The sequence below is a fragment of the Typopeltis vanoorti genome, chromosome 9, assembly GCF_054136105.1.
Source record: "Typopeltis vanoorti isolate ZY-2024b chromosome 9, IOZ_Tvanoo_1.0, whole genome shotgun sequence".
NCBI classification, from domain to species: domain Eukaryota; kingdom Metazoa; phylum Arthropoda; class Arachnida; order Uropygi; family Thelyphonidae; genus Typopeltis; species Typopeltis vanoorti.
Window position 1 is genome coordinate 10,506,877 of NC_143557.1, and position 16,729 is coordinate 10,523,605.

Sequence of the window (16,729 nt, forward strand, 5' to 3'; positions counted from 1 at the left end):
CAAGCCGAACATCACAATAAAGAACAAGGAGGCTCATCTGGCTTGGTGCAAAGGGGCATTTGAGGTGAACAATTGACCAGGTGGAAAATGGTACTCTGGAGCAATGAATTAAGGTTCACCTGTTTCCAATCTGATGACTGGGTGTGGGTGTGGAGACAGCCTGGTGAACGTTTGTTATCACAGCGTGTTGTACATAGTGAAGTTTGGTAGTGGAGGAGTAATGGTGTGGGGTGCATTCAGCTGGTTTGGAGTGGGACTACTGGTTATTGTTCATGGTTCCATGAAGGCCTTGATATTCTGGATAATTAGGTGCTGCCTACACTGTGGAGTTTTTAACCTGTGTTACCATCAAGACGACAATGCCACAAAGCTGCAGCTATTATGGAATGGTATGAAGAAATGGGTATTAAATGGCTGCCCTGCTCTGCACAGAGTCCTGACCTCAACCCAGCAAATGCCTGTGGGACGAATTGGAGCAGCAATTGAGGTCTAGAGCAGCACATCCTCGATCTGTCGCTGAACTCAGTGCTGCTTTGATGGAGACAAATGTCTGCTGCACATTGATGGAAAGCCTCCCTAAAAGCATTCAGGAGGTGATCAAAACTAAAGGTGGACATACCCAATATTAGGGTTCGCCTGCTGGTATCAATTGTTAGTGTCTAGACAATTATTGGTAGTTAGTATTTATGCTATTTTGTGTGTATACAAACGATGTCCAGAGAGTTGCGAAAAAATAACTTATAGTGAACACCAGTGTTCCTTGATATTTTTATGACCTTATTACCTTATAACGAATTTCACCTGAAGGTGAATCCTATGATATGGAGGTCATATAGTTCCTCTCTCCCTCCCTGGAAATTTTATTTACTTTTTTTTTTTTTATTCTACAAATTATATTGCTATTAACAGTTAATACGTTGAGAATAATGGAATTTATTAAGTTCTATATATTTATTCATAACAAGGGCATAGTCACAAGACATGAAGTCATGTAGCACATGTTGACTTAGACAAGAGTAAGTAAACACACAATACGTGATTATATTCAGTGGTGAGCTATGGAAATTTTAACAAAGGGCTCGCATCGTCAAGCAAAAAAAAAAAAAAAACGTATTTCACACAAAAACTTTTATAAATACAGCTTGTGTACAAATTCCAATCAAAAAGTATGAGAGGACAATCAACCTCTAAAGGTAATCATTCTTAAACAAATATTTCATGATCTAAACATGAAATATTTGCACACAATCAACTATGTTAATTTATCTTACATAAGAAAAACATTTTTTAACTATTAAAATATAATAAGAATGAAATCTTTTATAAAACATTTGATTGGCTACTGGTTTTACCATACAATTGGCTACTAGAAGGGAGAAGGGTAAAGATAGTGCATGCGCTTATTTTTTTTTCAAACTTGGGCGCATTCGTTATAGACGAGTTGAAACAATAATTCCAAATAATCTATACACTGTTTAAATTAAACATATTTGGTCATTTGATAATTAAACATACAAACTATTGTTTTAATACTGACATTTACAAACATCTTACATTATAGCCTACCAGTTTCACTAGCAAACTGTCTAGCTTTTTCAAGGCGTTTACGGAAAAACATAAAAACTAGTAAATGCAAATTGAAAGGAACATAAAACGTTGTAAACAAACTGGTAGCTAAGCTTTAGTTACAATATTTTAAGATCTTTAAGATCCTTTCAATTTGCATTTACTAGTTTTTATGTTTTTCTGTAAATGCCTTGAAAAAGCTAGACAGTTTGCTAGCAAAACTGGTAGGCTATAATGTAAGATGTTTGTAAATGGTCAGTATTAAAACAATAGTTTGTATGTTTAATCTATACACTGCCGAATAATAGACAAATTTTGTTAGGTTACCGTATGAGTTTGTCGCTTAATATGTTTAAAAAAAAAATTTTTTTTTTTGAAAAAATAAAAAAGTAAACAAGAAGAACAAGGGGTTGGCAAATTTGAGAAGCCCTCTGTTAAAAATCACGTGAGCCCCTTATAGCTCATCACTGATTATACTGTTAGAGTTTCAGGGAAATAATGGTTTGTTTTTCGCATAAAAAGGCTTAGATGTTTCTGATGATTCATAATAATGCTTTACAGTATAAACAATACCAAGAGTGGAAAAAATACATTTATTAAACTCACTAATATTTCGTTGGTTTTCTACCCAGTACCATCAGAGCACAACTATAACTGTGATAGGCACACAGCACTAAACTATATAATTGATAGAGAAGTCAGGCTATCAAGTCTTAAAATAATAGTCTCTCAGATCTTTAGTAAATTTATGCAACCATGCTTATTGAGGTTGTGAGAGCTGATGCTGATACTAAAAATTGCCTCTCAGACCTATAATGACTTCTATGTAATATATGTTTACCCCCATCTGATCTAACATCCTAAAATAAACTTTACTGTAGAAAATGAAAGTAACAATTGTCTCTTCTTTTTAGATACACTAGTGACAATTTCCTAATGGCTCATTATCTTTCTCCATTTACAGAAAACCCAGTCATATAGGAAGGTATTTACATAAACAATCACTACCTCCCTTCCCAACAGCATGGCATCCTCAAAAACACTTACTCACCAAGCCAGGGCTATTTGTTCAAATGATGCAGCCCTTGAAAATGAGCTTGGGGACCTTTGCAACACCTTTTTAAGCCAGTGACTACATCCCACTGGCTAAAATAGATAAAACCATTTTGATTGTTAATATTTGGTCCTTTTTTAACCACTCTCGTCCTGAAGAAGCCAGACAGATTCCAGCTGGCAAAACTGGTAGACGATTACATACATATATTTATAAAGAATCATGGTCCAATAAAATCCAAAGAAAATATCTCATATATAGATAAAACCATTATATGCAACGCCCCCACCCCTCCTTCACGCAGGATTACAGCAAAACCATTTCCATCCCATATGTTATGAGTACATCAGAAAAAATAGCCAAAGTTCTCTGCAAATATGATCTCCATGTCACTTTCAAACTTTTCATTCTGATAGTTGCCTTCATAAATTTTCTTGAACATCCAGAAGTGTATAAAGTTCCTTGTGCCTGAAATTTGGCCTACTTTGGACAGACTGGTAGATTTGTTAACATTCACCTTGAAGAACACAAAAATTACATCTGCATTCATCTGAATGGTAAGTTGAGATAATTTGAAGTTAAGCAATGCTTGAACAACTGGGTGATGTTGGGTGGGAACAACATCACCCAGCGATGTTGTTCCCACCCAGTGATGAAGTCATCGACACTAATATGTCGATGACTTCTGAAACTGAGATATTTGTGAACAGAGATGTGACATCCAGGCTAGCCATAATATTATCTTCAGAGAAACTGAAGATAATATTATGGCTAGATGATATAGCATATTATATCATTGATATAGCATATTATATCATTGTATCACGCACAATGATAACTTTATGTAATTTTTAGAATTGTCGGTTAGTTTGCTAGTTTTTGTTACTTTCTATTGCTTACCAACGTATTCCTTTGAAAATGCTGACAGATATCAGTCAATGAAACGTTGGATATTAAACTAATATTTACTTGACTAACATACAAAATTAAGTCTTTAATTTATCAACAAAGGATCAATTTCAAACAATGAGAGAAACATCAGAAAGAGAACTAGAAGAATATAAAATTATAAAAATGAAAATCCAGAAGAATTAACATTTAAGTTTTGAAACATTGACTGCTTATGTTAATGTGGCTTACCCAAGATCTTCATGATGAACTAAATTTACTTCATATTTTACAACCAGATAGGCAAATTCCAAGACATCATGGTATAACTATAAAATAAAAATTTAAGGGATTTGCTTACCTGTGTCACAGGCCTCTGAACAAATGCTATGGAAAAGTTTGGCAAATTCCAGGTGGTTGCTCTTCTTGATATCCTCAGAGCTTTTCTACCAGGTCTTTTGCAAAAATCGGTTAGGAACCCATCATTCAGCCTGTCCCACTGAATGATGGGTTCAAAACTGTACATTATTGTACATTTTTGAACATGATCTGCAACAAGGTTGCAGCTTCCTGACTGAACACTCACCACATTTTGGGATACTGGCTCCTTATCTTCTACTTTTGCAACCATTGTTGAGGTTCTCTAGGACTCTGTTCTCTCACTCATTCTGTACCTTCTATATATCAGTGACCTGCTCCAGTTGACTACTCAGTACACAGGTTTGTTGAATGCAGAGGAATGCAGCGCACTGCATTCCTTCTTATCATTCATCAAACACTCTTACACCATGCAAACCATTTCAGAATATAAGCTTCTGCTTCCCTGAATTCTGACCATCAAGTCATTCTTCACTTTAGTTCAGATAACCTTTTCAATATTAATGTTAATAAAACCTAATTCTGCTTTATTTCTCATAAAAAATACCCCCTCCTTTTTTTTTCTAGCCTTATTTTTGACAACATTCAGATATTTAGATAAGATGAAATTTTTATAACAGCATTTCACAAATATTGCCTCCTCATGATCCAAAAAATTATGTTTTCCTTTTTATTCAAAGTGTTTCTTTACCTATCAACAAACAGCCACCTACCAATCACAACTTTGGACAACCATGGAATATTCTTCCCATAATTGGAGAGGTCCCTAAAAATACTCAGTCCAGTACAGAAAAGAGCATTTAGATTGACTAAAGATCCATCTCTCACCAGTCTGCTTCACTTACTTTTATTCAGATATTGTGTTTCTGCTGCATGGATCTTCTGTAAATAGTTCTGTAGTTACTGTTCATCTGAAGAGATGAACAGCAACCACAGTAATATCCTAGCAACAGTAATTTATATTCCTCTTCAGCACAACTGCAGACTCATAGAACAAATTCTCTTCTTCCATATTCATTCTTGTGTGTGTGTGTGTTTGATGCAAGTAAGAGATCAGAGAAAGTAACAGATGAAGTGAAAGATCAGGAGAGTGGAACAGATGAGACTGAAGTGCTTGGTAATGGAAATAGTAGTAGTGTTTGGAAATAGAAATGAAAGAGAATGGGAATCCTCCCCCATTTCCTTGTTGATTCCCATTTTGGGAATCAATAAGGAAATGGGGAGGTCAGAGTGGCTGTTGGAAGTAGTAGTGAATGTGTGTATGAGGATGATCAGTATAGAAATGGAATAGATCAGGATGTAAGGAGGGGGAGTTGAGATTGAGAAGATATATGGGATAAGCAGTAATAAAGGTGATTGGGCAAGGGCAGGTATGGTAGGGAAATCACAGCCAGCAAGTGGCTTGGGTAGAGCTGGTTAGACACCTAAAAGTAAATTTATATGCAAATGCCAGGAGCATCAAAAATAAGGGAGATGAAATTGTTTCACTGATTGAGTTTATTTGCCCAAAAATTGTTGGAATAATTGAAACATTATTGAATGAGGATGATATCCTGACAGGATTGAAAAAAGAAGGGTTCAGTGTTTTTTTGCAAGGATAGAAAGGACAAGAAGAAAGGACGAGTGCTAGTGCTACTCATGATAGCAGGGGAATTAAGTCCACATGGTAGACATGAAAGAGGAAAATAGTGACAATGAGTTTGTGGCTGTGAGGTGGACAAGGAGAAATATTTAGATGGCTGTTGCTATAGACCAGAGAATGTGGAGCATGTATAAGCAACTTGGATTTTTGAACAAGAAAGGGTTATTATGAGATGATTTTAATTAGGGCTATGTATTGAATGAAGAAATAGCATTTGTGAATGAGTTCTTCAGAGACACCTATCTTAGGCAGTTTGTAAAAGAGGGCACAAGAATCAAGAGTTTTAGATCTGATAATTTCATCAGAGAATGTGATTGTGAATGGGGTTTCACACTTCCCTGCAGTTAATGAGAGTGATCATGAAGTGATCACCTGAGTTGTGGCTAGCCATATGAAGACTTCTGCGATGAAAAGATATATGTGGAATTACAAGCCTAGTGATTATGAGAAGCTTAGGAGATAACTTGCAGCTATAGCATGGAATGAGGCATTGAGTGGAAAGAAATAAGCGCTGTGTAACTAACAAAGAGATACTTAATAATATCAGTGTGAATGTATTCAGAAGTTATTTATTTCGTATCCAAACACAAGTAGTACAGTAGTAAGTAAGTGGTACAACATGATTTACAACAAATTAGGATACATTAAAATGAGATTAGCTTAGATTTGGTAGGTGAATTATACAGGGAATAATAACTAAATATGAAAAAAAGGAAACTATACATAACTTATATACAATAAACATGGTCAGATGTCCCTTCAGTATCTTGCACAATCAACTGCTCTTTCTGTGCAGGATATAAGGTCCTCTTTTGCACAAGGCGATGGAAGAAAGGGACAAGAAAGAAGGTGTTCCATGGACTGGGTTGTCCCACACTCACAATTGTCTGAGCCAGTGAGGTAGCCCCATTTGATGAGGTTTTGTTTGCAGTGTCCTGTCGTCCGGAGTCTGTTTAGGCTTTTCCAAGTATTCCAGTCCAAGTGGGCACCACGTGGAAGATGTTCGGCTGTTGGAATACCGGTATTATTTTCAGGATATAGTGCAAGCCATTGTTGAAGTCTTGTCTCTGGGAGGTTTTTAGGTAGTTCAACAGTTGTCAGGATCTTAGTCTTTGGGACACTGAGGTCTGGCCGAACAGTGGGTGGCGTTAATCATTCATTTGTCTACTTCTTTCATCAGCAGAGAATGCAGATCTTCGAATTGAAGGGGTCGCAATACCAGCCAAAGTATACAGGTCTTTTAGTGGTGTTGGTTTCAGGCATCCTGTAATTAAGCGGCAGCTTTCATTCAATGCTGGGTCAAGTTTTTCAGCATGGCAGGATCTGGACCATATTGGGCAGGCATATTCAGCAGAAGAATAGCAAAGGGCCAAGGCGGAAGATCTCAGTGTGCTAGGATCTGCACCCCATTTGGAGGAATGGTATGGCTTTCTTAGTATGTTATTTCTTGCATTCACTTTTGCCTTTGTTTTTGCTATGTCGGTTTTATGTGAGAGGGTGCGATCGAGAGTCACACCGAGGTAGATTTGTTTCCAGGAATGTTCTATATTAGAGCCTTCCCAAGATATCTGTAGCTTCCTGTTGGCTTCCTTATTGTTAAGGTAGAAAAGGCCAGTCTGGGTTTTCAAGGGGTTTGGTTTAAGTTGATTGCTGGTATAGTATGTGGTTAGACTATTTAAGGCAAGTGATAGAGTAGTTTCAATGGACTTGAAATTTTTTGACTGAGTAGCTATGGCAAGGTCATCAGCATAGATAAAATTTCTAGTTCCTGAAAAAATGGGGAGATCATTGACGTAGATGTTGAAAAGTAATGGTGATAACAACTTCCCTGGGGTAGGCCATTTTTTTTGGTGGTGTCACGGCTCTTCCTACCCCCAAGGTCCACGTAAAAGCATCTGTTTTCCAAGAGTGATTGGATCAGGAGGACAAGGCGATAGTCTCTAGTTATTCTGTATATTTTATTTCTGAGTGTGAGATGGTTTACGGTATCATATGCTGCAGTTAGGTCTACAAAGACTACTCCTGTGGCTAGTTTTTGCTCATAACCATTTTCTATATATTGAGTGAGGTTGAGAATTTGTGATGTGCAGGATTTGCCTGGTCTAAAGCCAGCCTGCTCAGCAATAAGATGGGATTTGATTAGGGATTGTAGCTTATTCAAAAGTAATCGTTCATAGAGTTTAAAGAGGTTGCTGAGTAGTGATATAGGTCTGTAATTTTTTGCTTCGGTTGGGGGTTTCCCTGGTTTCAGAAAGGCCACCACTTGACATTCTGAATTTGAAAAGACTGAACAAGATAGGTGTCAAATTGATGAATGGGGAGATTAAGCATGAAATCTGGAAGAAGGAGGCACTATGGAGGTAGCACAAGATGAATAATGGTAATAATCAGCTGCACACAGAGTAAAAATAGCAAGCCAGGAAAGTGACTTATTAAGGACAGCAAAAGTGCAGTATGAGCAGAAATTTGCAAATCAAGCTAAGAAAAACCTTAGGAAGTTTTTTTTTTTTTTTTTGATATGTGGCAAATAGATAGAAGAATGATTATGGTAAGATGATCTTAATAGGTGAAAGTGATAGATTGGTAATTTCTGCCGAGCACATAATCGAGCAATTCATCAGGTTGTTTAGTCCTCACTGTGAAATCTGGAGAGGCTCAAATGTAGAGTTAAATGAGAGAAGACTTAATTTTGAGTGAGCAAGCGTGTCTAGACTATTCATCGCGAGAAAATTAATCACAGGAAAATTAATTGCACAAAACTTCTTCGTGGATATATTTAAAAAAATAAATATTTCCCATATAAGAAATATTTTAAATATTATTTAATATTTCGATTATATTTAGCTTACTGAAAAATTTTATTCTCTATAAAGTTATTAATATTCTTCCTTACTACAGGCTCTGTAGGTGGAATATTAATGTTACAGAACTGGGATAGGGAGAAAGAGCCATATTTAACAATATTTAGGGATAATATTTATAGTTAACTACTTACATATTCCTATTAACTATTCTAACTATTAATAGTTAGAAATAGCTATTATGGAGAATAAAATATTTAAGAATAGTTAAGGAGAAAGGGCACAATATTTATGAAATTTATTCTTCTAACCATTCATTATTTTTCTGTTTTGTGCATTTAGACATCCATCCAGGTGTGATATTTTTTTTTTATCTGAACTAATTCAGAAGGTGACATGTTTGAGTTATTGAATACACATGTATTTTGAAAATTGCTTCAGTTTTCCTGCATACGAAAGACATGTTGTGCGCTGCTATCATTTACAGAGCTAGTTTAAGATCATAGGTTCACTTTTGAGTAATTACAGTTACACCCTGAGTTACATAAGTCGAATTTGTAAATTAATAAAATGTTTAATGGCTACTCATCCCACTGTCTTACATTAATTTTTTTGCCATTAATCAGATATTTTCCATATGCGCTAGTAGGTTTATTACATAACTGCGAATTTACGTAAGTCGCATGTTACATAACTTGGGATGTAACTGTATATTAAAGAAAATTATGATAAAATTACGTAAATCCTATCATCATTATATAAATCAGCATAAGCTAAATTGCTATCTATGGATGCAATACTAGTCTTTACCTTTTCCTTCAATACTAGTATTTTATAACACTAAGAAATTTTAAATTTTATTTATATTTCGTCTTCTTTACTGAAAAAAATAAATATATATATATATATGCTCCCAAAGTGAAACGTTCAAAAATGAGGATTTTTGAAGGATTGACTCCATAGAGGTTACTGTAATAATAATAATAATAATATCAGTTAAGTGATCAGTAAATTAATAAGTAGCTAGAAATAGATGTTATGAATATTATTTATAACTGTTGTTATAACAGTTAAATTTTAATGATAGTTATTTTATAATCATGTAGTACTCTTATAGTATCTTCCACACCTCTTGAGGGTACATATCAGGAAAGAGATGATATTTTATAAATAATATGTAGTTGATAGGTTTATTTAACAAATACTGATTGTTAGAACATCTGATGGTATGTAATTACCAATGTCGAGTGTGTTAATATTGTTGTTATATTTTAAAAATTAATAAACAAAGACGGAAGTAGAATCAAAGGCAACAGATATTATGAATTAAGAAGTACATGCCTCTCAAAATCATGACCTAGAGCACATGTTAAAGTAATTGGGGTTGATGCAGTTATCACAAGTGATGTGTGAACTAAATTAATGATAATAACGAAAATATTTAAGCATTGCACAAAAATGATTCATATAAACACATATTCAAGTACAAAAAAAAATAAAATATAAATAAATAAAAAAATTAGTCTCTGTAGTACTGCATGTGTTGTACATATATGAATGTATTACAGTAATTTCATTTATTCATATGCAGAAATCAAGTCTTCAGTTCCCTATCGGCACTTTGACACATCTTGTAAACCAACCAGGCATGCCCAAATATACAAAAAACCAAGATGTAGATGATGTGTTCAAAATTCTTATTCAGAATGGTGGTAAGGCATTTTATTTATCTTTCTCTTGACAATAAACTGTACTGATAGTGTAACACGATTGATTTTACAGAATAACAATATTACAGTAAAAAAAAAAAATTAATTTTTCTTATATGATAATCCTGGTGTTGTAATTCTGGTCATATGTGATAATGATATTTTATTGTCTTTTGTTATTATTATTTAGGATATTTTATCCTAAATAATAAGAGTTGCATCAGGAAACAAATTATAAAATTAGCACTTGTAGATAATCTTATAATTTGATTAAACTTGTTCATACTCTGAATAAAGTCAATTTGGATGAATTCCTTTTATATTGCCATCATTCTGGTATACATTGTTATGTAGAAAAATTGACACACACAAATATATTTATGTTATATATATATACACTGCTTGGAAAGAAGTTAATGGACACCCCCATGGGCAAGGTGCATCATGCCATGTAACGAGTCGACTGTTTGTAGCCAGTAAAAATTAGAGGAATATGATGCTCCCAAGTCAGTGCAACAGTGTATGGGTGAAATGGCTGCTAGAATGGAAATGACAGAGTTTGAAAGAGGTGTTTTGATAGGATGTCATGTTGCAGGCCTATCTGTTTGGCAAATTGTTGACAAATTGGGTCATCCCAGGTCAACAATCAGTGATACCATACGGAGATGGAAGCACACTTAGTGAACATGACCATAAGGTGCTACGAAGGATATGTAAAAAACATCATTCGTCGGATGACAGGTTGAATACAGAGTTCCATTAATCAACTGGAACTTGAATCTGCACAACAACATTCAGAACCGAAGCTCACAACATGGGTTTCCATGGTTGGACTCCAATATGCTAGCCCTACATTACTCGAACCAGCATGCAGTATCATCTTCAGTGGTGCAAAGAGTGTGTACAGTGGGATGTGGAAGATTGGAAAGCTGTGTTTTGAAGCAATGAATCATGCTACACTGTCTACTTGAGAGATGGATAGATTTGGGTATGGCAGATGCCAGGTAAACATCTCTTACCAGAGTGCATAACCCAACCATGAAATTCAGAGGTGATGGTATGGCCCTGTTTTTCCTGATTTGGCCTTGGACCTCTATTTGTGGTGCCATGAACATCAAACTCTGAGAGGTATCTAAACATTACGTACAATGCAATGCTTCCTACTTTGTGACAGAACTGACTATTGTCTCTTTCAGCAAGACAATGCACCATGACATAAGGCTGTTACTATAACTGCATGATTTTGTGGACATGAACATCACCACAATTGACTGGTCTCACAGAGCCCGAATCTGAACTCTGTTTAACATTTGTGGGATGAACTGGAGTGTCGGTTGAGGTCAAAGTACATAAGCTCCACAATAGTCCAGGACCTATTGTACTCTTATGGGGAGTATGTCCCATAGAATTGCCACAGTCATCACAGTGAAAGGCAGTCCTACATCTTATTAAAGTGGGCACCATGGCTGCTTGTTCCTCACACTATGGTGCCATTGATTTCTTTCCATGTGTATATTAAGGACCTGCAAGGATTCTGGTTTTCCCCAAAACCTTCGAAATGCAGTGCGAGTGATTTACTCCGAGGGTATGCCAAACATACTGCAGGGATCTGGTACCTCCTTCATTTTTGAGGATACAGCAGTTCTGCAGGCTGGCTGACAGTTTGTTTATGGATGTGTACCGAACCAGAATGCATCTTTAGGAGGCTTCCTGATCAAATGGTGCATAATCTCACTACACTGCCAGGTTGTGCCTAGAGGGAGTCTGTGTAATGGTATGCAAGGGGCACTGTCAATACCATGTTCTGTTGTAAACTGAATTATCTCTGTATGTGCGATATGTTCAAAAGTCTGTTTTCTTTCACGCCATGTTTCCCTTCCCTTTTTATCATTGGCTTTTGTAACTTTACACATGAAACTAAGTCAAAATAGGATTAGAGTCTCTGTGGTTCAACAAAAAAAAAAAAAAAAATCTCTCCCTAAATTCCCAAAAAAATTTAAAAGTAAAAATCACACAAAAAACTTTCTATTCAGTTAACAAATCTGTGACATCATCAGTAACTTAAATATCATGCATCATCATTTTCAGTCATCCAAACCAGATACTGTGTTTCTGACTGAACCCCAGATTTTCACTAAATCAACTACAGCGCAACTGTTCAAATTATGCCCTTTATGACTCCTGTCATAAGAGAGGTACTTGTGCATTTGTGTGTTCTGATATTCCATGCCAAATTCATTCAGATAGGCTTAGGTGTTGTTCATTATCCATAATAAAGCTTAACAGTATATATAGGAAGTCAAAAAGGTCAGAATGATTTTCAGAAATGCGAGAATGGCAGAGGCAGCAGATGAATGAAACAAAATGTGGTAAAGAAATTAGTCATTTAAAGGATGTCAAAAAGGTAAGATTCTAGGTTAAACATCCTTTGGCAAGGAATCCTTAATAAATCTTAATGGTATAACTAACACCATGAAGGAAAAGATAATACATTTATTAAACTCACTAATATTTCGCTGGTTTTTTACCCAGCATCAACAGAGCATAATGAAACTGCAACAGGCACACGTCACTAAACCAAGTTATTGTAGAAGCAATTTAAATTGTAACTGATACCTAATGTCCTTATGGATCAGATAATTAGAGTTAATTTATTGAAGTCTGGCTATTAGGTCTTAAAATGATAGTCTCCTGCATCTTTGGTAAATTAATGCAACCACACTTGTTGAGGTTGGGAGAGTGCTTCGTAGCTGATGCTGATTCTAAGAAGAGCCTCTCAGGCCTGTAACGACTTTTATATACGAGGGTTGTTTGAAAAGTTAGGTAAATTTCCAGTAGATGGCGACACAGTTCATTCATTCATACCAGTGTCGGCACGTATCATCTTTTTCCCAATCCCTGGCAAAATTTTAGCCAAGTGCAATGCTTAGTTCTCGTTTGGGAAACATTTAAAATGACTGTTCGCATTTTTCGTAAAAACGAGTTTCGTGCAGTGATAAAACACTTTTATTTGAAGAAGTGGATGGCTGCGCAGATCAAAGCCAAGTTAGATGCAGTTCATGGGAACTTTGCACCATCATTAAAGGCTGTTTATTTTTGAATAAATGAGTTTAAACATGGTAATAAGTCCATCGAAGATGAAGCATGCTCCAGGCGCCAGACTGATGGTCACCACGAAAGAAATGATTGACAAAATCCATGGTATCGTTATCGAAGACTGCCAAGTGAAAGAGCATGAGATTGCTGAGATTGTGGTCATCTCAACTGAATGGGTGTATAATATCCTGCAAGAGAAATTGCACATGAAAATGCTGCTTGCACGATGGATGCCGCGATTGTTGACTGTCGATCAAAAACACATGCGAAAAGGCATTTCAATGCGGTTTGGCGATGTTTAATCGCAATGTGCAAGATTTTTTGCATCAATTCGTGACTGTAGATGAAACTTGGATCCACCACTACACACCTGAGTCCAAGCAGCAGTGAAAACAGTGGACAATGCCTGGTGAAAGAGCACCGAAAAAAGCGAAGACCATTTTGTCAGCTGAGAAGGTGATGGCCACTGTTTTTTGGGATTCCCAAGGAATTATCATGATAGACCTATTTGGAAAAGGGTAAGACAATAACAGGAGTCTATTATGTGTCATTGCTAGACCATTTAAAAGAAGAACTGAAGAAAAAAATGGCCAAGATTGGTGCACAAAAAAGTGCTCTTTCATTAAGACAATGCACTGTCCCACACATCGCTGTCGCAATGGCAAAATTGCATGAATTGAGAATCGAATTGGTTGGTTCCACATCTACTGTATTCTCCGGAACTTGGCCCTGTGTGACTTCTTGTTCCCAAACTTAAATATTTGGCTTGGTGGGAAAAAATTTTCTTCGAACAAGGAAGTCAATAAGGCTGTCAATGACTATTTTGCACAATTTGACAAATCCTACTTTTTAGATGGAATGAAAAAATTGGAAACTGTCTGGACCAAATATGTAGACCTCAATGGAGACTATGTTGAGAAATAAAGATGATTTTTTCCAAAAAAAAAAAAAAAAAAAAATGTTTAACTTATATTTTTAACAAACGTTTTAAAAAACTCTTGTAATAAAGATGTTTTTCTCCATCTCATCCTATGTGAAGGAGTATCCATAGCATGGTCTACCAGTCTTGACTTGCCATACAGATGATCTTGGATGTAATTTTTATATAGGATGAGGTGGAGAAAAACATCTTTATTACATAGAAGTTGTTACAGTTGTCAAGGTTATTCTTAGAATCAGCATCAGCTATGAAGCACTCTTCCAATCTCAACAGATAAGGTTGCATTAATTTACCACAGATGTCGTAGACTCTGACCCATAGAGAGTGACACATAACATTAGGTGTCAGTTACAGTTTAAATTGTTTCTGCAATTACTTGGTTTAGTGCTATGTGCTTGGCACTGTTTCATTGTGCTCTGATGATGATGTTGAGTGGAAAACCAGCAAAATATTAATGAGTTAAATAAATGTATTATTGGCATTAGATATACCGTTAAGGTTTATTATGGATTCCTTGCCAAAGGATGTTTAACCTAGAATCTCACCTTTTTGACCTCCTTTTAATGACTTTAAATTTCTTTACCACATATTGTGTGTTATCATCTTGCACTTGATCTTTATAAGGTCAGTCATGAGAGCTCTTTTGGCTCCCATTAACATCTCATATCTATAACTTTCTACATCTCATATCTATAATTCAATATATCCTATGCATGGTCCATACATAGATTTTATGATTCTTATTATAGCCTGTTTATTTATTCCGATGTTAATTAGTAATTTATTATTCCAAAATGCTTCTTTTTCCTTAGCAATTTTTGATTTTATTTCCATAGCTGTTGTTCCATCTTCTGTAATCGTTACTCATGAATATTTATAAGCCTTTACATTTTGAATGAATCATCATATTGATACTCTTAAATTTGTGTTTTGTTGCTGTTTTTTTCTTATTATTACCGTATACTTGGTTTTAACTATATTTGATACTAAGCCGTAATTCTGACTCTCTTTGATTTCACTGTGAACACCAAATCACAAGCAAATCTATTTCAATTTCTTCATATTCTTTAATTATCATGTCACTATATATATTGAAGAAAAGTATAGGGGGGTATTAAACAATCTTGTCTCACTTCTCTTTTGATATCTATTATTTCATTATTAATTTCATTTATAATTGTCTTTTGATTCTAGTATAATTCTATTATTATTATTCTGAGGCCTTTTGTATCAATTTGAATGTATTTTAATATTTCTATTAACTTTTCATGGTTTACTATGTCAAATACTTTTTTAAAAGTCAATAAAGTATAGATATGTTATTATTTATTTCTGTTGATCTTTCAGTAACATTTGTAATTCTTAAATTGTGTCAATTATATTTTGTCCCAACATGAATCCTTCTTGCTGTTTACTTGTATGGCATTTAATTTTAAAAACATTCTATTCTTTTTTTTTTTTTTTATTATTTTCAATAGTATTTTTGAAGCATGGGATATGATACTGATTGTTCTGAATTTTTTACATTATGCTGCTTTATTCTATCTTGTTATCAGAATGCAAATAGATTTTATGAAGTCTTCTGGTAGTATGCCTGTATCATATATGTGTTCTATATTATTTCTATTAAAAAATCTGTTCCTTTTTCCCCTATCTTTTTTTATTAACTCAGCTGATATTCCATCACATCCCTTCATTTCACCATTAGATAGTTCTTTTATTGTGCTTACTATTTCTTCTTTAAGTGTATGCCTGGATTATTTGAATTAATGCTAATCATAGGTTTGCCAGGCCTGTGGTCATTATACAGTTCTGTTAGGTATGCTTTCCATTTCTGTATCTTCTCTTCTGGATTTATAATAATATTCTTATTCTTATTTTTTAATTGTTGGATTTTAAGCTTTGTCAGTACTGACACAAGGTGACAGTAAAGCTTGTGATTAGAAAATTGCAGATGGCAATGCAGTTTATTGTGTATGTCTGTAATACTGCGGAGCAGAAACTACTGCTCTATTCTCTCCAGACTAACCACCATGGCGAGCAAATCTACACAAATGGCCCCGAGTTCCCGGCATTCCTTAAATGGGACAGGGGTGCGAAGAATCTCCGGGCTCAGAATGGTGCGTTCACTAAAACTAGGAACTTGGAATGTCAGAACCCTGTATGAAGCAGGTAAGCTAAGAAATGCTATTCTGGAAATGAAAAGACTTGAAATTTAGATTTTAGGAATGAGTGAAGTTAGTGGCCAGGATCAGGCAAAACTCAAGTTAATGACATGACAATGTACCGCTCTGGAAGTAGTGAAAACAAACATCAAAATGGAGTTGGAATAATATTAAACAAAGTTTAATATTATTCCAACTCCATTTTGATTCATTTTGATTAATATTAAGTGCCAATAAGTCACTGTTGAGCTTCATACCCTACTCAGATAGGATGTTATTAAAACTAAAAGGTCAACCACTAGATATTAATCTTATACAAGTCTATGCCCCTACTGCTGACAAGAGTGATACCGAGATCGAAGAATTTTATGACCAATTAAAAGAACTAATGAAAAACACAAAAAAACATGATATTAACATCGTCTTGGGTGATTTCAATGCTGGGAAAAGTTGGGAAAGGTAGAAGTGGAGACATAGTTGGCGAACATGG

General features: G+C 35.2%; 1 protein-coding gene across 4 annotated transcripts in view; it reads left to right on the plus strand.

The window, feature by feature from the left end:
- Positions 1 to 16,729, plus strand: part of LOC150102880 (uncharacterized) — a 539,029-nt gene that overhangs the window by 482,954 nt on the left and 39,346 nt on the right. For all 4 annotated transcript variants that reach the window (XM_090397682.1, XM_090397680.1, XM_090397684.1 and 1 more), the window contains exon 15: positions 9,921 to 10,041. In XM_090397682.1, coding sequence (XP_090253808.1) covers positions 9,921 to 10,041 — 121 coding nt within the window. The remainder of the gene's footprint in view (positions 1 to 9,920; positions 10,042 to 16,729) is intronic.